This window comes from Lissotriton helveticus, chromosome 1_1 (assembly GCF_964261635.1).
Source record: "Lissotriton helveticus chromosome 1_1, aLisHel1.1, whole genome shotgun sequence".
Taxonomy (NCBI): Eukaryota; Metazoa; Chordata; class Amphibia; order Caudata; family Salamandridae; genus Lissotriton; species Lissotriton helveticus.
Genome location: NC_136057.1, coordinates 1,189,322,116 through 1,189,346,876, shown reverse-complemented (window position 1 = coordinate 1,189,346,876; position 24,761 = coordinate 1,189,322,116). Strand labels below are relative to the sequence as shown.

Sequence of the window (24,761 nt, the reverse complement as noted above, 5' to 3'; positions counted from 1 at the left end):
ACCCACTCCAGTGGGTGCAACAGTAGGGAAAGCGTTGGATAGCGTAGGGGTAAAAATTACTATTCCAACTCCAAATAGTGCAACAGTAGGGAAAGCATTGGATAGCGTAGGGGTAAAAATTACTATTCCCACTCCAAATAGTGCAACCGTAGGGAAAACGTTGGATAGCGTAGGGGTTAAAATTACTATTCCCACTCCAAAGAGTGCAACAGTAGGGAAAGTGTTGGATAGTGTAGGGGTAAAAATTACTATTCCCACTCCAGTGGGTGCAACAGTAGGGAAAGCGTTGGATAGCGTAGGGGTAAAAATTACTATTCCCACTCCAGTGAGTGCAACAGTAGGGAAAGCGTTGGATAGCGTAGAGGTAAAAATTACTATTCCCACTCCAGTGGGTGCAACAGTGGGGAAAGCGTTGGATAGCGTAGGGGTAAAAATTACCATTCTCACTCCAGTGAGTGCAACAGTAGGGAGAGCGTTGGATAGCATAGAGGTAAAAATTACTATTCCAACTCCAGTGGGTGCAACAGTGAGGAAAGCGTTGGATAGCGTAGGGGTAAAAATTACTATTCCCACTCCAGTGAGTGCAACAGTAGGGAAAGCGTTGGATAGCGTAGAGGTAAAAATTACTATTCCCACTCCAGTGGGTGCAACAGTGGGGAAAGCGTTGGATAGCGTAGGGGTAAAAATTACTATTCCCACTCCAGTGAGTGCAACAGTAGGGAAAGAGTTGGATAGCGTAGAGGTAAAAATTACTATTCCCACTCCAAAGAGTGCAACAGTAGGGAAAACGTTGGATAGCGTAGGGGTTAAAATTACTATTCCCAGTCCAAAGAGGGCAACAGTAGGGAAAGCGTTGGATAGCATAGTGGTAAAAATTACTTTTCCCACTCCAGTGGGTGCAACAGTGGGGAAAGCGTTGGATAGCGTAGGGGTAAAAATTACTATTCTCACTCCAGTGAGTGCAACAGTAGGGAAAGCGTTGGATAGCGTAGAGGTAAAAATTACTATTCCAACTCCAGTGGGTGCAACAGTGAGGAAAGCGTTGGATAGCGTAGGGGTAAAAATTACTATTCCCACTCCAGTGAGTGCAACAGTAGGGAAAGCGTTGGATAGCGTAGAGGTAAAAATTACTATTCCCACTCCAGTGGGTGCAACAGTGGGGAAAGCGTTGGATAGCGTAGGGGTAAAAATTACTATTCCCACTCCAGTGAGTGCAACAGTAGGGAAAGAGTTGGATAGCGTAGAGGTAAAAATTACTATTCCCACTCCAAAGAGTGCAACAGTAGGGAAAACGTTGGATAGCGTAGGGGTTAAAATTACTATTCCCAGTCCAAAGAGGGCAACAGTAGGGAAAGCGTTGGATAGCATAGTGGTAAAAATTACTATTCCCACTCCAGAGAGTGCAACAGTAGGGAAAGTAAATACTTCATATATTATTTTAAAAAATATAAATTAATATCTATAAAAAAATAATGTGTAAATTACTTTCCCAGGAGTATTGAATGACAACTTAAAAAAATTAAATTAAAAAATTAAAAGTAATTACCATTTTAATATAATATAATAATTAATCAATTAAAATTACAAAATAAAATGAATTATTACAATTAATTACCTATTAATACAAATTATTTACAAATTAACAATTAATAATTTAACATTTCAAAATAAATTAACAATTAATTCAAATTAAATACAATTAAATAAATTGATTTATTTAATTAATTATAAATAAATTACTTCCCACCCTATTCTCCTATAAACCCACAACCCGCTATTGAAAATAAATTTGTAAAATTAACATAATTAGCAATTAATCAATTAAATAAAATTATTTGGCAATTCAAATTTAATTAATTACCCATAAAAAATTAATTAACAATTAATTCTAAATAAATACCAATAAATAATTTTACATATTTAATTAATTATAATTAATTACTTCCCACCCAATTCTCCTATAAACCCACAACCCGCTACAGAAAATAAATTAGTAAAATTAACATATTTAGCAATTAATCAATTAATTAAAATTAATTGCCTATTAAAATGTAATTAATGACCAAATATAAATTAATTAACAATTAATTAAAAATGAATACCAATAAATAAATTTACAGATTTAATTAATTATAATTAAATTACTTCCCCCCATTCCCCTATACACCCACAACCCGCTACAGAAAATAAATTAGTAAAATTAACATAATTAGCTATTAATCAATTAATTAAAATTAATTGCCAATTAAAATGTCATTAATTACCAAATATAAATTAATTAACAATTAATTAAAAATGAATGCCAATAAATACATTTACATATTTAATTAATTATAATTAAATTACTTCCCACCCTATTCCCCTATAAACCCACAACCCGCTACAGAATTAAATTACGCAAAAATTAAAAAAACAAAATTCATTAATTAAAATAAATTATAACATAAATACAAACTTTTTACACATATAATAACATAAAAAACACTATAAAAAATTCGATATTATTAAAAATTCGATAATTTTAATAACCTATATTATTTACTTCGATATTTTAACTTTCTATATTTTTAACATTCGATATTACATTACTTACCTTAAAAACGATATTTTTGATGTCTATATTCTGTCCATTCGATATTTTGTCCATTCTATATTTTAAACTCGATATTATGTTCATTTGATATTTTGTAGTCGATATTTTGACTGTTTACCTGTCTAAACATACTGTAGAGCGAGGTGTTGTAATAGAGGGTAGAACTCGGTGTTATGAATTTAGAAGCAAGTCTCTGGGTTGTATATACACATACTCCTACCACAAATGATGACCTAAACGTAGAACAACAAATGCTGCATCAAACAAAATGTTTTGTGCTCAATTCTAAAGTATTGCTGCTTACAACCATGTTGTGTTTTATTTACCTACCTAATTTAAATACTCCGCTATTATGAAATACATGTATTTTGCTAAATTATCTCTCTAATGTGCACAATTACAAGCACTGCTATTTAACAGTGCAACTAAGTAGAGAACATGCTCATAATTTAATGAATTTTGATTCTACATGGGATTTAAATTATATTTATGAGTGACCCCATACACCATTATTCACTGCTTTTTTTCTTACACATCTTGTTCCCTTTCCTTCAGTCTTTTTTCCTCACAAACTCACATTTTGTCTCCGTTATTTTATTCAAATGTATAAAACCATCTTCATCATGTCATAATAGGAAAACAGTATTTAAAAGGTAGTTGTAACTCTTGACTTTCTAAGTATATTTAAATATTCTTGTCCCCAAAAATATTTCCGCACCCCATTTTGGGTGTACACACCTTTAACTTTTTATATCTAGTACTCAACATTTTGGGTTCTATAGTTTATTACCAAACTTTGCATACATTTCCACTGAGCAATAAAACAGATTTTCCATCAATTATTATAATATTTATGTTCCTAATGTTAGGTATGTCCAAATCTAGTTAGTATAGTCAGCACTTTGGTAACAAAACTGCTGCATAATTATTGAAAAGCCTGTTGCCAAATAATTGAGGCAGGAGAACCTACAAATACATCAGAAACCACTCACTGAATGGCCTCTAAAAATAAAGTAGCAGGACATTAAAGTGACCAGTTGAAGATAGGACAGAGAAGATATTGCATATATATACAATGTGCTGCACACACCATTTAGCAATGATGCCAACAGCGCAGAGGTGGGTCACCCCAAAAAGATATGCATGATTTGAATGTTATTCTGTAGATGGAGGCAACCACAAAAACGTTGTCATTCAATACTCCTGGGAAAGTAATTTACACATTATTTACTATGTGCTTAGCATACAGTAAACTGTCAAGATGACATGGAATTTTAGTAGCCTAACAACAGAAAAGAGAACAAGCAATTAATTCATTTTCAAGGTCTTTGCATGGGAAGATGTGGGAGTAAAAAGTCACATCATTTTTTTTAGTCATCCTGAACATCCTTAGGACAGTTTTGCTGAATGGCACATCTTGAGAATGAGGTTTAAACAACTTGATACCCAGAACAAGGGGATTAAAATTATGAAGGAGAAGACCCTAAAGATGACATAATTCATTCAGTAAGGTCTAAGCAGGAAGGTTTTTTATTCTTTTTGAAGGACACAAGACTTGGAACTGGATGGGTATTGACTCAGAGATAATTGAAGGTGTTGGTGCACATGGTGTGATTAGGGAGGTGATAGTGTATTCAAGGAGGATGCCAGAACTTCCCATCAGGTGTTGTACCTGAAACCTAAGTGACACCACCATCAGTCGTCAGGCTTTTCTGGCTTTGATAGGATTTCAGCCCCAAAACCTACAGCTGAGTGATGCCAAAGAAAAGCATAACACATGATCATTAAGATATTGAAAGATGTGAAGGAATTATGGTACCACTTGTAAGAAATTGGAGTATTAGTTGAAAGAGGATGAGAAACCTCCTCAAATAATAATAACAGTTATTGTCAGGATGAACCACAAAAGTCACAAAATAATACCTGTCTTTAACCCTATAGAAGTTTGGCACAAAAGCAGTCAGGCTTAACTTAAAGCCAATTTTTAAAATATTTATGCTGCACTCAAACAGTAGTAAAGTGAAAACACAAGAAAAGGCAACATCACAAATTTAGAATATTATAATAAATAAAACAAAAAGATTCCAATCAGTAGAACGAGAAATATTACATTTTAAAATGGTAAATTAAAATAGCAGTGGCAGATGGTGAGCTTTGAAAGTGGTGGGCAGAGAGAAACAACATGTATTGCAGCAAACACACAAGACTAATTCGCCCAAGTGAATTCCGAATGGTGGCAATACAACTTGTCCTACAGTTTGTGAGTTGCCAGTCACCTGATGGAAACATTCCCAATAAAGGGTTGAAACTGGATAAAGCAAATTCTCAGGCAGAGTGTATATGTTGTATATTTGCGAATGACATATGGTTGAGGCAGAGTTTCACACAATATTCTCTCACCCAGAAAGTCTCAGTCACTAAAACCAAGTGACCCCAGAAGCCATCATCAACTGAGAAAATATTGAGATACATTACTCCCTACCTACCTCCCATCCCCCATTCTCTACTCTCGTTCAGGAAGTCCAAAATACATTGTGTGTGCCACTAAAGAAGAATAAGCCATCCCAAGTACCTGCCCGCTTACATTCTCCTCAAGGTTTGTGTGAGATATCTTCTATTGTGGAAAGGGGGGGGAACCCTATCTACTAATCATGGAAACAGCAGGTAAAAAAGTCAAATCATCCACGTTGTGTCCCCATGTTCTTTTCACTCCCACTACAGCCACTGCCACTTTAACCCTCCTCTTAGCCTCAGGGTTTGGACGATGAGAGTTAGTTTTGCTCCCTAGGTGGCATTAGCTGAAATCAGAGTTAGGAATCAACTACAAGGGGATCTGGGATATTGGGGATTTGCAGAATTAAGACGCAGCCCTGAAATCTGAGGTTGCAATGAATCATTCCTAACATTTCCACCTTAGATATGAGTTTTCAATCTAGGTCTCCTAACTACTATTAAGTAATGGCTTTTGCCATGATTTATGCATGTTGAACAAATTAGTCAGTGCTGAAAAGTCAATAGAAGCACTGTGTTGTCTAGGCCTGGGCAAAGCACTACGCTACGCTTGCGTAGTTTGCAAAGTTTGCGCAACTTCGCACCATGTGAACTGCACGTAGCACAGTGCGAACATGCGTAGCATAGCGTAGTGTAGTGCAGTGGTCATTTTTTGCTTGCTCGCGGTCATCAACGTCAAGTTGGCGACCGCGAGCCAGCAAAATGACATCCTGGCGAGACTTTGTCATCGTTTGCTATCAGCAACATCAAGTTGCCGATCACGAGCGTGGAAAATAAACCTCCCTGCGAGATTCTCAATGCGGGGAGGTCTGGTTTCTCATTGCGAATGGTCACGTATGCTCGCGACCGCTTGTATGAGAAACTACCAGTCCGCGTTGAGAAAGCTGCCGCTCGAGTAAAAATCTCCTCGAGCGGCAGAAAACCACAGCTCGCACTGTGCAAGATGCCGTTTTCAATGATTGCACAGTGCCCGATGCTTGTCTGCACTGTGCAATCATTGAAAATGGCATCTTTCACAGTGAGAACATGCTACTACGCAGTTTACGTAGTGCTACGCGTAGCTCGCGTAGTGCGAAGTGCACTTCGCGTAGCTTCGCGATGCGCTACTTCGCAAACTACGCCCAGCCCTAGTGTTTTCTTTCATGGCATAGATTAACTTCAATTTGAGTTGATAAAATTGCATCGAAATCTGTACATTTAAATCAATTTAAACTTCAGGTGACATGTTCCTAAAGGTGGCGCTGTTTGATTAATCTAAGTTACGAAGTTCCACGAAGGGTTATGGGAGTGTCCAGAAATATGATGGCGCTCTACAGGTAGTGGTTAGAGGGTAATTGTAAGGTTTAATTGGTTGGTGCTTCTTGGTCAGAGATAACCCTGGTCTCTGAGAAAAGAAGGGGGAGAGGAACTCTACCTTCTGTATATATGTAAGCAAAGTCAAGCCCACACAACCTGAGTTAGTTCCTAGGTAAGGTTTTGTATCATTCAATGAAAGGATAAGATCAAACTCCAAAGTTGGTATCTTATTTGTTTTTTATTTGTCCGGTGAGAGTATTTGTTTCACAAGAAACCAGCCGACACGTGTTTCGTCAATAACGGGGTAGACCTGTGACTCTTCAGGGGTGTCAAAGTTAGGCTGAGGGCTGTATCGTGGGACCGGTGATAATTCCAACCCGGTCCTAATCGGGTTTAAACAATAACGGACGCGAGAAGGGAGTGCTTTCAAAAGCGTCAAGGAAACGTGTTAAAGGTAGAAAGGTCCGCCGCCGGGTGCGCGGTCGGTCACTGAATTACTCCCAAGAGTAGCCAGGTACTGCAGCAGCACGCTGTTGCCTAAACTAGTTTTTTTTTGGCTGAACATATAACTTGTATGAATTACTGTAGTATTACTTTGTATCACCTCTCCCATGTTAATTGGAGTTTCTTATGTAAGTTACTTCGCTTTTTTGTAAAGCGCTCTGACTGACACCTCTGTGTAGTGTATGCTCTACTTAACAACTCATAAATAATTATATGGTCCAGCCAATGGAAGACAGCCTATAGCAGCCTGTGCCTACTTTTGCCCGATCCAGTAGCAGTGGGCCGGTCGTGGCTATCAACCAATAACTTCCTGTTGGCATTGCCCAGCCCACTTTGTTTTCTATAAAGAATGTCGCAGCTCATCCAATTTCACGCTGTGTGAGCCTCGGCACAAACATACGTCAGACGTACAAACAGGGCACGGAGGCAGGGGGCAGCCAGGCCCCCTCGCGTGCTGATGGTTTCAGCCCTTCATTTGGGGAGAAGCGCCCCCCCTCCTCCTCCGGTTCATTTCTAGAGCTGGTTTATTTCGAGCTTTTCTTTTTTCGTGCTCTAGTTCTGCGAGACCCCGGGGTTTCTCTCCGGAGGATGCAGTTACCATCGGCTTCCTGCACGGAGGACCACAGACCGGAGGGAGAGAGAAAGAGGGGGTGGAGGCACGTGTGAGGAGAAGAAAGGGGTGAAAGAAAGGGAGAGTGGTGCGTTTAGAAGGAAGGGTAGGGGTGAAAGAAAATGGGAGGATAAAGGTGAAAGGGGGAGCGCAAAGGTAAAGAGGGGGAGCAAGAATGAAAACTGAGGGTATGGGGCAGGTGAGACGAGAAAGAAGGGGTGAAAGAGGGGGAGTGAGCAAGGAAGTCATAGAGGTGGGAAAGAAGGAAAGGGTAGTAGGGGGTGAAAGAAACTGGGCGAATGAAAGTGAAAGGTGGAGAAAAGTAGAGAGGATTTAGCAGGAGAGAAAGAGGGAGGGTGAATGCGCGAGAAAGAGGGCGAGAGAGGAAGGGGAAGAAAGACAGTGTCTGGAAGAACAAAAGTATGAGAGTTAGAGAGAGGAGGGAGGGCGAGGAAGGGAGAGAGGGCGACAAGAGAGAACTAGAGGCAGGGTGCTAGAGAGATCCGAAGATGGAAAGAAAGAGGGACGAGGGAGAAGAGACTGGGCTGATGAGAGAGATATCGATAAGGAGAGAAAGATGTGTGTGTGTGTGTGAGAGAGAGGATGAGTGAATGAGGCACAGAAAGGAGGGGGCATGAGAAACAGAAAGCTGAATGGGACAGTGGAAAGAGTGAAACAGGAAGGAAGATAGAGGAGCTAAAAGCGGCAAAACACAACTAAGAGAGGGAGAATTGGGAGGCAGAAAGAGTGTAAGGGAGGGCGGGTGATGGATGGAGTCACTGGAGGAAGTTTTATCAAGGTCCAGGGCCAAATAAAATGCCGCAAAATTGACGCTAAATTTCCATATTTGTGCCGCTAAATTTCCATTTTTGTGCCGCTAAATTTGCTAATCCATGCCGCTATATCCTGGGGGGTCTGGCAAGTGTGGTTATGGTTGTGCGTGGAAATTAATTTACCTGCACCAAATTGCATCAACTGTGCAAGCTGGCTTGGTGTTCAAGACAAGGAGGTCAAGTCTTCTTTCAGGATTCAGACATCAGGGCAGTCCTTCTTCTGTTCTTCACAGGTTCAAGATTGTTCTGGGAGGGGGACTGGCGATTACACTTTGTTGCCCAGTGCCAGCCTGTGGGTGTGGGAAACCTCTGGCCACTCCCTACCCAATGGGGTAAAACCTCCTGGTGTGAATCAACTCTCTTTTGTAGTACTACTTGTGTATTCCTGTAAACCATCCCATGGTGCTCCTTTCCACCTAATTCCAACATGACAGTGCCTTTTTTCCCAGGTTAGAGCTCCCTGTCCCACCCAAAGTTGTGGCTATGGAACTGTGCAAACCTGCCCTTGTGTTCACTCAAACCAGTTCTCAGGCAACTTCGCCTTCTCCTACTGTGTTTAGAGCTAAGCTGACTAGGAAGATAAAGGGAGGCAGACCTAGAAATGAGGTACATATGCCAGTGACGGGGTAGGCACACCTTGAAGCTCAGGAAGGGGTTTGGGCACAACACGCCAGGCTATCCTGCTCGAGGTTGAAAAACACTTATCCACACTCAAGACCTTTGTCCACTGTCTGGGAGCAATCCACATCTTAACACAGTGGAGCTATCCACTAGTCAGTTCACACTGGATACTGGAGGAAAAGCACATTTGGCCTAGGCATGTAAATGACAACTTTCTAAAAGTCTAATTTTCGTAATAGCAGTAACAAATCCAACTTTACAGATAAGTTGGATTTTAAATTACTATTAAAATGGGTCCTTGAATAATTTTTCTAGCAGCTCCCAATCCAGCATTAAACATTATAAGATGTTATAATGTAAGCCAGGGTTGCTCTAAGGGGTAGCCAGCCTTGCAACAATGAACAATGAGTTTGGAGGTTTTTCAGTGTCAGGGCATGTAAAACTTTAAATATTTAGGTCCCTCTTTTTCAGTACCATGCATCCTATCCTATGGGTATTTAGAACCTATTGTAGGGGTGACATATATGAAATAAAAAAGGGAGGTCTAGACCTGGTCGAAATTGCACTTGAAAACTGCATGCACAGCCTACAAGTGAAAGCCTGGAGACATGTTTTACAGTACTACTTCAGTGGGTGACACAATGAGTTCTGCATTCCACTAGAAGCATTTAAGTTGCTGTCCCTGGGTACAATGTGTACTGTATATTTAAGGCTTACAAGTAAATGAAGTATTCCAGTAAGGAATAGGTCAATTTTACCACGTTCAAAAAGAAAACACAAGCACTTTACCACTGATTAACAGGGGTAAAATGCACATTCCCATGGGCAACAAAAATTGGTTCAGCGACATAAGGGCCACATCTGAGGGGATACCACACAAAAGATGATCATTTCCATCACCACTCATATTTCTGGAATAAACCGGCTCAAAGCTGCAGAGGTATACAACCTTTACAACAAAACTTTTACAACTAACTACCATTACAACGCAACTTTTACAACGCAAACTATTACAACGCATTGCGCTGGGGGGCGCTCTAGGATAGGGAATAGGTTAATTTACTATCCAATAACCTTCCCTAGTGTCCACGGGGACTGGAGTTGGAATAGTAAATTAAACTATTCACTATCCAACACCCAAAACCACTATGCGTTGTAATGGACTGCGATGTAAAAACCGCGTTGTAAAGGCAGGCGTTGTAACATCCTGCGTTGTAATGTCATACATCCAGCTGCAGAGTATCAAGACACTTAAACAGATACAGAAGCATCCATATCTCAGAGCAGTCGGGCACCAGTACTCAGTCATGTCTGTTTCGGTGGACTTCGGCTTTAGCTTGGCTGAACAGCCCACAGTATTCGTGCCCTACTGGGAGATAATTTACACATTCCCCTGTTCCTCTGCCCACAGTGTTCGTGCCCTACTGGGAGATAATTTACACATTCTCCTGTTCTTCTGCCTTATTCTCCAATTTACATCTCCTGCCACAAAGACAGTTCTGCTTATTTCAGACTACCAGGGGGTTGAGAGGATACGGTGAGAAAGAAAGAGGGTGAGTGGCAGTGGGCGGTGATAGAGAGTGGTGGTTTCTCCCTCAGTGGAAGGTGATAGATGGTGCAGTACAGGGAAATGTACAAAGGATTGTAGATGCCTTCCTAATTATGGTGGGCAATTCATAGCAAAACCATGTAGAATGTGGTCACAAATCATTTGTGCAGCTAAAGAGTAAAGGAGATGCACTGCTAGTAATGCCCTAGCACTGTGATATTGAGAGCCATTAAGAAAGGGAAAAAGGTCTGGAACACTGCAGAAAATCACAATATGTTGTGATAAACCAAAGGAGTTTTAATGAAGCCTTGGGCTGCTAGAAACTCCAAAACTTGGAACTCCATGAAGATTATGATTGGCCTAAAAATGCTTTACTCACGCAACTCTAAAGATACAATTTGGATGGGCACCTCCTCCGCATGCTGACTAATCACAAGCAATAAATAACAAGAGGTCCAGTGAAATAGGTAAACAATAATGTTTTTACATCCTTTCATGTGAATGAGTGGCACTCCCACTACCACCCCAGTACCGAATCACCCATAGAAATCACAAACTTAATTAATAAGTCTACACCCCTCCAACTTTGAAGTACACGGTACTGGGGATTGCAATATTGTAACAGGTGAATACTACCAAAATTTCAAATCAATAAGATATGCCCCTAAAAGTATTGATCACCCATTTCCCTCTCAACGCATAGAGTTAGAAATCAAAGACTCCGAAAATGCAACATAAACAGAAGCAACTACAATAGTATTGGCACTTGGTGTAAAGTAGTTAAGGGATCTCTGGCTCAGATTCAGACCAAAGCATCTGGTGTGCCCCACAATGAAAAATCAGAGCAGATGGAGATCAGCCTAAAGATACACAAATCAAGCTGCATGAAACGTATTCATTACAGAGCAGCTGAAGCTCACACTCAAGAGAAGCTCAACAACATCATGTAAGCCACCCAATAAACCCAGGACGCTCGAATGAACACTTCAATTTGACATAGTGAAGATGGTAAAATAGTGCAGTGATCTCTGTGTAAACAGGGCCGGACTGGAAACTTAAAACAGCCCTGGCAAAAATGAACATTTCAGCCCACATGGGCAGACGTGCTAATGTGTGCTAGAACAAGAGCAACTCTTTCAAGTTGAGACCGCGATCGGTAATGAGCACAATCATTCCTAGAGGATGAACCCGGCCTCCAAGTTTAAATTCCGGCCTACTGGGGCTCCAGCCTCCAGGGGAATTGCCCACTTGCCCGGCTGGCCAGTCCGGCCTTGTATGTAAAAGGTCCTGCAGAAGTTGGCTTTGAATGTTCATGTAATGTATCCTCCCAAGCATCAATGCCAGATATGATGCAGAAGTAATTTGACATTGTAAATTCTAGGTTTAAACCGTCGACCACAATATAAAGAAGTGGAATTCAGAGTGTCTGAGGCAGACAATGCACAATCTCAGTCATAAACACAGGCAACATTTTTCACTTAAGAACTCTCCTTTCTAAAATTGAAATTCGAAGACCTACAGAATTGCTCTCCACCTCCAATCTAAGATTGTTTGGGGTTCCAAAAAAAAACCAATATGCAAATATGCTTGATTTAACCTGCCAGCTGATATCTACACATTATCATAACAGAGGCACCAGAAGATCCAACAATCTCCGGATCATATAGAGTGCCCTTCTCCCCAGCCCCTAAAATATAGCGCTAAGGCATGCACAATCTAAGTCAATTTTACCAGTACAGATAAAGGAATATATTTCATGATAGGCGATTCAAATAACATCAATCTAAGGTAACAACCAATACAATTTTTCAGTTTATCCAATATGTGCTTTGATACCTCATGCTGTAGATGAGACATGAAGCAGACAACAGAGAAATGTCATGCATCAGGTACCCAAAATGAGCTAATTCAGCCAACTAAATTCAATGTTTTACAAGCTGGCCACTTACATATTATTATTTTTTTTCTATCTGCCCAAGCATTATTAGGTAAGAGATATGATTCCTGAGATGGCATTCATTCCAGAAGGACTGTTTTGTAATTAGAATTATTGCAGTATTTTGAATCTATTGATAAGTAAAGGAAATTAAATAAATCCACTGTATTAACGTAGCCAGCGGCCATTCCACAATAACGTGTAGGGTAGGAAATGCTGAGTTACCTGATTTGATTATAGATTGTTGGGTGGCTGTTGAAGAGGCATAGGGTGCTTTTATCTATAAATTGATTTTTGATGGCTAACCCTCATCAATGTGAAAACCAGTGGCAAAAACAAGGCACCACTAGGGAAGAAGATGGTGGTGGCTCCTACCATTTACAGGAGTAGTTAGAAACCCAGGGAAGGGGTGATTCAGAGTATTGGAGGTTGGGATCAAGAAGAGCCACGGTATGGGGTGGGAAACGGCAGCTGATTGATCAAAAAATAAAAATTGGATGTGCAAATTGTTTCTATAAACTAGCTATCAGAAAACGGGGTTATGCTGCTTTCCAGAAACACTGTTCAGGAAATCCATAAAGAAAGGTAGATACATTTGTGAAGTGGTTGAATGCTTCAGTGAAGGGGCAAGAGCATGGTGTATTTATGCGAGCAACAGTACTTTCAATACAGCCACTGAGAATGAAAGCCCCATTGCAATGCTGAACCTAACTGCTAACAAAGATTGCAATTGCTGCCTGTGTTCAAAAGGATGGACTTATAAAAATGGTAAGAGCCATGCAATGGGCCTATTATCATGCAGTGTGTGAGAAAGGTTCTTGTTGGATTCACCATATACATTTTAGAACAGGCTGACCAGTCACTCATGACACATAATATTCAGGGCACTATGGGGCAGGACCTACTGCAGTAAACAGAGGGCCCACTGCAATGTAAATAAACAGATAGGAAAGTGGGTAGGGGCTAAGAAGCATTTAAAGTAGGTGGAAAACAAAACAAATAAAGTTAAATATTTCAGTATGCAGGATGTTAAAAGAGAGTCCAATGTACAGAATGTGATTTAGAGAACTGATTTAGGGAAATGTCTAAAAGCACACCACAGAGGGTAGTAGTGTTAATAATATCAATGCTAGTCTTGTATTTTTGTCACTTCTTTTTTCCACTATCATTCCTACACCCCCCCCCCGTAATTTCTCTTGCTAACATGATGCCTATGCCATTTTCTCTATTGTGCCTTGACGTAAGAAAGCCTTCCCTTGCCCTCTAGAACATAGCTTGCAGAGGAGTAGCCAAATTCGATTATTTATCATATATATTTTTTTACAAACTTACTGGTTTCCATAACATTAGTAACATAATGTCAATTGGCTTATTATTGTCAAATACACTTTAAATATAGGGAAATATCTCAGAAATCCAATGTCTAATATTAAGTTGAGTACATTTATTCTATAAAAACAGACCTTAAATATCACTCTTCTCTTTTTCATTTCTAACTCTACTTACAGTTCTCTTTCACATTTGCTTGGGTAGTGTTGATGAGGAATCCCACCCTACACTGATTCAAAATCAGGTACAACAAAGTATTCAAGGCCAGAATCCCTGCCTAAGTGGCTGACAGACTCCTCACCTGTGACTCTCGTCCAATCAAAAGCCAAGACACCATCAGAATGGAGGCGAAGAAGAGTACATAACTGAGCAAAAGGCCTTCCCCATATATAAACCCTAGATCCGGACCATGTATCAGGAATGCCTTAAAGCTGGTCCAATTTAGCAAAAATGCTGAAAACACACCTCTTTAAAGAACACTACATCATGACAAAGTAAATCATTCTCAGAACCCAGCTTTTCCTCCAATAACTCATTGACTGGTATCTTTGCCTTTTACCATGTACAACGCTTCACTGCATTTTGAATAGTTTTGTGTTAAACAAATACAAGATACATCCTTACATATATTTAAAACTGGAATAGGAAATGTGGGTTCATTTTCACTATCCTTCCCTTCTAATACTGCAATCGTAGTGATAAAGTGTACTTTGGACCAGATGTATACATTCTGGGCAGCAGTAGTTCAGGGCATCATACTGAATTAAGATATCCAGTTGTCTCGATATAATTGCTTATATATTTGGTCAGTGAGATTTTGGCTGTAAAAAACATGACGGCCTTACAAGTGACTCATCCTTTACATTTAAGACAACTCGAAAAAAACAGATGTATTGCACTTTTGAGTCATTAATGTTATAGACATCCAAAAACATCATCAGATTTACGGCCCGATTCATAAAGCTTTTTTCAGCAGGTAGTATTTTACTCCTCGTGGACGCTTGATTTACTTCTGAATTTCCAGGAGTAATGACACACTTAAGGAAACATAGATTTGAGAATCAGGTCCTTAATTGTTTTCACCATGTGGAATGTTAGGAGCATTTGCCATTGTATTTAATGGTAAATGCTGTTTCATATGCATTTAAATCAGAGAGTAAAAGCAAAAGCATCGTTGACAGAGGTTTCTAGCTCAGTTATCTCCTAAAACAGACAGATTTTCCAAAGGTCAGTCGTTAATAATTAATCTAAGTGAACAAGGATAACATCTTGCTGTATAATGAACCTGGATGCTAAAAACTGCAGATATGAGTAGATGAAAAGAAGTCCCCTAAGAAGAACGTCATCGTGAATGACGAAGTCACACACGCAAGGATGCTAAACAATTATACTGTGTATGTAACAGATACAGCAAACATACATGCAAGTTCGCCATATGGAGAATATTTTCTTCTTCTGAACACATATTAACAAGCATTACTTTCACAATCTCTGCATTCTTATCTTACATTAAAGGTGAAAAAAATAGCGAAGATATGGAAATGCTTTCAGAAAATGTAGATACGATTGACATTATTTCGAGTGCACAGACCATATATTTATCTGGAAAATGTAACATTTTCTGTTGCTAGGGTTGCAAAGCCTATTTTAATAACCGTTTGGAAAGCTTTGTTTCATGATTTCCACTCATTATTTAGAGTTAATCATTTATTTCGATCAAAATCTAACACATATTTAATCGGGTATTATCATCAGATTAACATCTTTGACCGATCTGATAGAGTTGGAAGAACTTACATTTGTAAATCATTTAATGACCACTACAACAACCAATCATAGCTCTGCTGCTGAAAAAATTGTTCTAAAAAATACAACCTCGTTAAAATATACAAAAAATCTGTGGCATCTTTAGCAGCAGAAGCGACGACGTATTTAAAACAATACATATTGAAGATTATTTCAAACCGGGGGAGCTTGAAGGAGTCAAGCAGGCTTGGGGTGTAGCTGAAGTCGATCTGGATTTCAAGTGATTTGCCCAAAAACCTTCTTGTAGAGATTTGACAGGCCTGTGTGTCTGGAAACAATGTTTTATATATTCTTGCTCCTCTAACCCTCTATACTTGTGAATAGAAAATATGAATGTGTAGGCCTGCTACAACATTTGACCCTGAGGCCAAGAAATAGCTACACTACTATTCAATTCAAAGTCAATATTTCAGCCAAGCCAACACCTGACTAACAGTTGTGTAATTTATTTTGGGCAAAAATAAGGACAACTAATAATTATGAAAGAGACAAGCTAAGCAGATCAGAACAAGAAGCAGATAAAAACAATCTCTAGTAGCAGGAAATGGAGAAGGTAGGCATGGTTCACGGGGTTTATCTAAGATGATTATTTCTATGAATGGCAGCCTACGCCAGGTTCATGCAGACATTAAAAAGTACTGCTTTTCAAAACATCACCATTTAAAATTGTGAATGGGTGAATATTGCATACAGACAGCTACATGTGTAAACATGGCCATAAGAGTTGATAACTATGCTCGGGCAAAATCATTTCCACAATATTGCATAAAGAAATCCAGAACCGCTTCCTAGTCCCATCAACAAATGCTTGCGTCATAATGAGACGTTGTGTTAGCAAATGTTCACACAGATATTAAAGCCAATGATTTCTAAAGAGAATATAAAGGATTAACATACAGTAATAATGACATTGTTCCAAATATTAACATCAATGCAAGCAATACAATGGAAACGGAAATCTCCCTTGGGGAATGTCAAACATGGCTATAAACAGTTTAGTCACTTAGTTAAGGTTTACTAATCTGCCAATGAAGTTAAAATATCCACACCATTTTCTATAAACTGAGAGAAAAACAATCAATATCTGGAGACTTTGGATAAAATTAAACATGTATGGTCATATTTCTCAAAATCAGAACTATATGATGTGTTCCAATTTCTCATAGAAGGAACTATTGTGTGCAAAGTGTTCAGACTGCAGTTTAGAACGTTAATGTAATGTAAATAATTGTTTTTTTGTGAATACTAGATATAAAATAGTGTGCATGCTTATAAAAAAGGTTTAAATAAAATGATTGATTTATAGGTTTTGTAAGATAAACTATCCACTTTTCATTCATTTCGTTGTGGAGAAATTTGGATAAATGTGTAATGGCAAATGGTAAAATGAACAATTATCCAGAACTGTCAACAAAATCTGTAAGATATGACTTTTTTTTAATTAACTTGTACATTAACTAAAAAGCAAAATATAACATTATGATTGAAAAACCTGTAGTTTCCCATGTCAGAGTCATAAGCATATACTTTCAAAAGCAGAATCAGATCCATAATAGAAACCTCTTAGCATATGACTAGTGCACTGTTAAAAACCTGAACATAGCATGTTTCAAATTCATATCTAATCAGCTAGTCATAGGATCCACGTTTAAAATTAATTAGCCTAAGCCAGTGTACTCACAGGGTACCGTTCGGAGGTATAGATTGTCTCGTATGATTTGCTGGAGTTCGTGATCAACAGAACCTTTCTGAAACCGTAAATTGAGGTAGCGGCGTAGGTCCTTATCAATGATGCCTCCTGCAAAATAAATTACAAGAAAGGAATGAGAAGAATAAAATAACAGCAACAGCAAAATATTTTCATGCGGTTTCATAGAGAGCCAACACGTTTTCTTATGCCAACTTCCGGCACTCTCATACATAATGAACATATTATTCATGAATACACATGAATGAGGCAGCAGGTGACTTTTGTGATGTGTGTATGTGCACTTCACAGACAAACAGCCTTATTTACAGTATGCGGGTTTCTGTCATCCTGCCAGGAGGGCAGTGGTCGAAACTTTTAACACCCTGGCAAATGACTACCTGAAATCTCTGGAGAAGTCTGTGCCTGGCAGAGATCTATGAAAGAGGTGAAGCTTTGCTGAGAGGCAGTCATGTGTCATGTGACAATGTTTTTTGTTTTTCAAATAGAAATTGAAAATCTAAAATCTTGGCCCCAGCGAGTTTTCTCTCAGAGTGTGTGTGTGTGTGTGTGTGGGGGGGAGGTGTACATCTGTGTGTGTGTGTAGGAGGGGGGGCATTTTTTGACTAATGGACTAGTACCAGTAGGGCCATCATTCAATTGTTTCCAGCGGCTGAGCTAGGTGAGGCACTGCCAGCAAAAGGTTGGCGGTCCACCGTAAAGACCCATAAGTGTACAGATGGACAGACCGTTTGGCAGACAAAGTACTCTGCCACGTGTGTATAATGTCATTCATGTGTGTGTAGCAATGTTTGTGTTTACACTTATGTCATAATCCCCAACATGTCGAATTAATTAACTGCACCTATCTATGTTTACTCGTGGTCTTTGTAAATAGCATGCATGAAACAGTTAAATCCTTCCATAAGTTTCAAAATGACTATTTTGTATATAAGAAGTATGTTTTACAGTGCTGCCAAATAAGTGTTAATGACAACTTGGTACTTTCATATAGCAATTGATGAGATCAAACATAGATCATTATTAATCTAGTCTAATTCTCTCCTTCTTTACTGCAGAGCTCCAAGATAGGTTGCCTCTGGTTCATTCATTATGAATTAGTAGCCAAGCATTGCAGGAAATGACTACTTTCATAATCTTCAATGCATGAGAGAACCAGAGTCCACAGGTGGAATAGACCAGCACTTGCTTATGAAAGCAAAATGGGAATTTGATGACACTCAAACTAAACTCCAGGTAATGGGAACATTGCTATGCAACTTCACAGCTCTATTGACAACAATTACCCTAATACTTTCAAAACTTGCACATTCAAGATGGCCTACATGAAGCCCTAGAACCATCTATTTAATGTCTCAACTCCAATAGTAAACTGAATAGTGTCTCTTCTAAAACACATAGACTTCAGACCTCCTTTTCTTAGCTTGACATGCTCACATATCAGCAAGCTTCCTAATGATTCTACATCAAACAGCACCCCTATCTCATTGTTTTGAAATTATCAACAGCATACTCTCACATAAGAAGTAACTTTCCAATTATTCTTTCCTTACCAAAGTGTTACAGGAACATAAACACCTGGATACCCTCACACGTGATTAGTGTGCTACAAAAACACAGATAACATAATATAATATAGTATAACATGGATGTTTAAACTATATGGCCAATATTTCCAGTCAAAGAACTACAAAAACCTAAGGGGCATATTATCAAGGACGGCGTTAAAATTATCGCCGGTTTAGCGGCAGAAAACTGCTGCTAAAGCGGCGATAATGGGTTTGATAATATACCCTGGAGAAATCCAATAGAAGCCTATGTTCGCACCAGAACATGGCCTGATTAGGATGTTGAGTGGACCGCCACTGACATGCCATCGATGGCGGTCCACCCGACAGCCAGGATAGTAGTCCAACCGCTGCATTATGATGTGCTCGGTCAGAGCGCAGCGTTTGGAGGGACAGACCGACGCCTCTGACAGGCTCAAGGAGCCTATTGGGGCTGGACCATAATCCCTACAATGGGGGTGCTGCCTGAGAAGGCACCGCCATATGGATTATAATGCCCTTTCCCAACAGCCTTTTAAAGGCGGTCCCACCATCATTGAAAGGCTGTCAGTAAAGGAATTTGTGTGCCCCTTGGAGGGCCCCCGTCCCATGTAGGCATGTGCGTTGTGGCCTGAGGGGCACATGTGGTGCACCCCCAAACGTCCATGTACTATGTAACAGGCACCAAATGCATGGCCTTGCACACAGCGCATGGATGTTCAAAACCATCCCTTTCTCTATTGCGGCATCACAAGCTGCAATGGAAAAAGGGATGATTATGACCTCATGCATGGCAGTCGTATCGAAATTGGGTTGTCGGGACCGCCTACTCCTTATTGGACAGTCTCGAGCCCGAAACAATGGCGGTCAGACACTCGCCCGACCGTCATCATAATGACCCCCTATGTCTCAAAATAATTCATACGCTCTGTTTTCTTAAGAGAAATCCTAGTACAACTGATTTCAAATCAATACTACATTGTTGGACTTTCTTGCTCACATACTATAAAATGCCTGCTTTTAAAATCACTATATTCCTGACAGCCCTGAATCTATTCATGATTGTATCTTTGCACAATTCACCACATGATAAAAGATGGGCAAAGACAATATCTGACTTACAAGTGGCTGCTAGTTTCGAACTTACTGGCTATATAGGATGACAAAATTACGATGTAAGTTGGACGCACATAGCAGAATTAAATCTGCCCAACTATTAGTCACTGGTTCCACCCGCCGAATTAGGATGTGACCACCCTATGGGCAGTTGGAAACATCTATTTTTCTATTGCAGCACAAGCATCAATAGAATTTTTATGTTTTCAAACATCCATGCATCTTGTGTCTGGCACACTGTGCATGAATATTTTGGGGGGCATTTGGCCCATAGAGGAGGCCGGTGGGACGAGGACCTTGCTAGGAGCCCCCAAAGTCCCTTTCCATCTGCCTTTCTATGGCAGTCAGACCGCCATAGTAAGGCAGAGGGAAAGGGTTTCATAATCAATACGGCAGTGCCTGAGCACAGCCACTATTGTAGAAATTACGGTCCCACCACTACCGGACGGGCTTCTTGAGCCTGTCAGAACTGCAGCAGTCAATCCCCCACAGATGCCTCCAACCGAGGGTCAGACCACTTAAATGGATGTCGGTGGGCCCCCCACTAACAGCCTGATAGTGGCGGGCCCACCCATATTGGAAAAAGGGAAGGACCTTGGTGTCAAAGCATTCTTGTTTTTATGAACCAGGTTGTGTATTGCAATGGATAGAGGAAGCCATACAACAGAAAATAAAGAAGACTTTTAGAAAGATACTTAAGGCTTATAGTGTTCCTATCTAATCTTTGTGATGGATAGTATTACAGTTGGTGAATTTCCAGCGATTACGCTAGCTTGAGTAATTTAGGGCAAAATCCTACCTAGGAGCATAGGAACAATAAAGGAAGAGAGAGAGAGAACGGCTGCTGGCTGCTGCTATTCATGTCCTGAGTATTTAGTGCTATTTCCGTAGCGCAAATGTGTCTTTGGCCCATTTAGTAAGTGAGGGTGCAGAAAACTGAATTACGCTTTTAATATGCTTACATGTAATTTTCCGGTAATCATGAGTAATTACACTAGAGCGAATTACGCCAGTTACGACCACTCCTAATAAATATATGGTTTGCATTGCTGCTCATACAAGCTGCTATTCCTTTAATCTTACAGTTTGAGTGAGATCACCACTTTTTTATTTAACTTGAACTGGATTGCCTTCACGTTATAGCCTTCTTTCAGCTCAGTCTTTTAGAGCCCACTTGTCTGCCAATGAGTTTTTGTATTTTCGTTAAAGGAGACAGGTAGTGTCAGATTTATTAATATCTCATGCAACACAGCACAGCATCATACGTTGATGTGCTGTGTTTCATGGGAGAGCAAGACAGCTCTCTTCAAAGTGCTGGCGTGCTATCTAGCGGGCCAATGCCACACACACCTTCACTGGAAAGGTATCTTTCCAGTACTAAATCATCAGTCAAGACTTGCATTTAAACTTTTCCCACTTTGTTTGTGTGCTGTACAGTACAGCATATGTGTAAAGTTAGAAAAGTTTGGAGAAAAGACAATTTTTCTCCTTCTTAGTACCTACCTAGAGGCATTAGTGGTTAGTGTCATGGAAAGTGGTGGGGCGAAGGAGGGAGGAGGTGGACAACAATAACAACACACAAAAAAAGAACTTACCTGTTGCCCACCTATGCTGCTCTTCTGCTTCCACTGCAGCACAGGCTCCCAGACTCCCCTATGGCCAATTAAGACGCTGCTCTCATGGTGCTGGCAGCAGAGGAGAAGCACCAGGATTGGTCTGAGCAGGCTGGATTTGCACTCCCAGAGAGACTAGGAGTCTGTGCCTGCTAACTCTAACCTAGCAACGCAGCTCGTGTTGGAAACAGCTCAGTGTGCATGCTGGTTTGGCTGCCCTAAGACGGCCGGCCAAACCCACATGTTCACTTTCAGCAGTGCCCACCGCTCATTCTCCATGCCTGTCATAGCGATGGACCCGCCTCCAAGACTCAGCCCTGTGAAGAAAAATAAAACGATAAACTGCTTTATTATCATTTTATTTTTCAAGTCTTACATGTGCTGGCAGAGGGGGCAACGCTCCTCCACCATAACTGAGGAGCCACAGCTGCCTCGAGGCAATGCATTTTTGCGGAGCCTAAGCCTGTATACAATTGTTAGTAGATAGTGCTTAGCAACATAAACCATAGCTTGGGAACTGCGTTACTTCGTACATGGGATGCCTCCTTGACTCAAAGTCGAACAAGTAGCATATAGTGCTACTTTGAATTACTTTTAGGCAAGTAAATCACAGATCAACACTTTTCCTTGGTTTGCACTATGTTTAGGGACTTTGAACCACCACAAAGTGTTGATAAATCTGGCCCATAGTGAGGTTGTTCTTCAGTGGGTTAATCAAAAACTTGTTCAAGGGCACCATTATACAGGCAACCATTAGCTACAGTTTCGTCTCACTTATAGTACACTCAACCTCCGACTCGATTATAGTTTGGCTTTAAATTTTACTACCTTTTCTTCAGGCCACAAAAACTCTTTTACAACTTTTCCAGCTGTGTGATAATAAAGCATTATCTGTTTGTTTTCCCTAATGTGCGATTTGACTTGTTTTTATAAAATGTTTATTTTTTTACCGACCTTGGTTTGGACCTCTAAGGTCTGCATGTCTTAACTCTATGGTTAGCAGACCCGCTACTTTTCATATACCACATGGACTTTCTCTGAGGAAAACCATGCTTTTAGAGCCAAGATAGGATGAGGTTAGGTCTGTGGATCAGATTGTTTGGGCCTTGTGAGTGCCCAAAAAAGAGTGGCCTTTTTCTAATAGCTTAACATTAATACTGCCTACCCTAAGTACTTAATTCAAGGCCGTAAAACCTTGGTGTATCTCAGAGTATGATGACCTTCTACTTACACTCAGCTTATCATACTTGTGAATACACAAATTATAATAATTGCTATTTGCACTGATATCATTATGCATACAATTGAAAATCTGACTTGCCCAGGTTGCTGTGAATATGTTAGTATCTTAATGATAGAATTGCTGTCAAATACTTTTCACTTGCAATTGTGTGTTTTTTTTAAATGCAACATAAGAACTCAGGGCCTGATTATGACTTTGGAAGTGCTGCGCTGGCTTTGCGCCGGTACAGCACCGCCAATGCCGTGCATGGCCCCCCGCCATATTACGAGTTCAATTTGTGTCTGGCAGGTCTTTCTTTTGCCATTCCCATGGTGTTGCCCTGAAAATGGGCCCCACAATGGGAACGCAAAAGCAGCTCTAGCACAGTATGGACTCTGAAGTCCATGCCGTGGTGGAACTTAGGGTGCATGCAAATAGGGCGGCACATGTTGTGCCCCTCTGAATGCATCCCCATGATGGAAGGGATTTGTTGACCCTGTAGGCTCCCTTTGTTTACCCACCACCAGCCTTTTCATGGTGGGCCTACCTCCGGGGGAAATCGAAATTTGATTGGCAGATGGTGGAGGTCCTGGCTTGCATATTGGATACCCCTGTGCCCTGTGCCACCGCCAGGTAATGGCTGTTCTCTGGCGCATCCGGCACAGCGGTCCAAATGGCCGCATCGGATTAGGGCGGATGCAGGACCTCTACATCACCATGCATCTGGTGATCATAGACTCCCAGATTCGTAGCTGTCCCCAAAGTTTTATGCTACTGTGCAGTTGTAAATATACAGTTTGAGCCACTGTCCAAAAATGTCTCCACTATATGGAAAATTCTAGACCTATGGTAATGTCATCAGGCAAGTTAAATTTGTTCCAGCACAGTTCATTTTCATAAGAAAATTGCATCCTTCTGTCGGACCTTATATGTTCATTGTAGGTTTATAAAACCCCACATTACAATTCTACCCTTGGGATTTTAATAAATTGGCCTCCAAATTATATTTGTGTCAGTGAGTCTCAGCTGATTTCTTATATTTTATTACTGAGAAATCCATTGTTGCTTGTAAGCATTTTTCTTTTAATGTTCGAATGTGCACCCTATAACCAACTTCTCCTAGTTACACCACTATCTCTCTTTTTCTCTCTGTCACTATTAAAAGTACAAAGGAACCAGTGTTGCAGCTGCTTTTGTGCATCTTGAGAAAACAATAGCTGAAAACAATCAATATAATCTCCAACATCATTCTATACATAATTGCATTCTTTCCACTGGCCTCAACTTTACATAGAGAGAAAAAGAACAGATTTGGCAATACAACTAGTTAGCATGCTAAAAGGAAATGCTAAAATAACTACACAATATGCAAATCAAAATGCTTACAACACTGGCATTATTCATTTGTAACCACTAGTTCAAAAGGTATTTTTATTTGTAGCATACGATGGAAGATGGGGGAAACACTGCCTCCAGTACCCTCGAGGGCTCAATGCCACTGAAGACAGTGTTTATGAGATAAAATCAAAGTCCAGACATCCCAACAGTATCAAATGTCCAATGCACATGACACATAAAACCCAAATGGTATAGTGCCCAGGAAATCCCAGGGTAAGTTGTAACAAATGGCAATGGGCATATAATTAGAAGTCAGTTGTGGTCACAGAGATGGTCCAGAAGCAAGGCTCAATGGCTGTAGTTACTGCCTGCCAATAACGTCACAACAACTATTTGGAACTGTTGAAGTGGAAGCTTCTTTTTGATTTTCTATCACTGGGCCTATACAGTTGTTATACTAAAGTTAGTAATTTCACTCAGATTCTATACTTCACCCACAGAGGAATTGATCCTTAGATGGACCTTTCTTCATCGTAGTGAGAGGTGAGAAATCAGGGTGTCGAACTGTTGGCCACCCAATGAGGATCAATAATTGGTAGCCAACTCAGAAATATGAGATCAGGTTCAAG

General features: G+C 40.1%; 1 protein-coding gene across 3 annotated transcripts in view; it reads right to left on the bottom strand.

Annotated features, from left to right (window-relative positions):
• The window catches only part of MAGI2 (membrane associated guanylate kinase, WW and PDZ domain containing 2), a 2,996,284-nt gene that overhangs the window by 2,161,691 nt on the left and 809,832 nt on the right, over positions 1–24,761 (bottom strand). For all 3 annotated transcript variants that reach the window (XM_078679471.1, XM_078679479.1, XM_078679488.1), the window contains exon 2: positions 17,270–17,386. In XM_078679471.1, the coding sequence (XP_078535597.1) occupies positions 17,270–17,386 (117 nt within the window). The remainder of the gene's footprint in view (positions 1–17,269; positions 17,387–24,761) is intronic.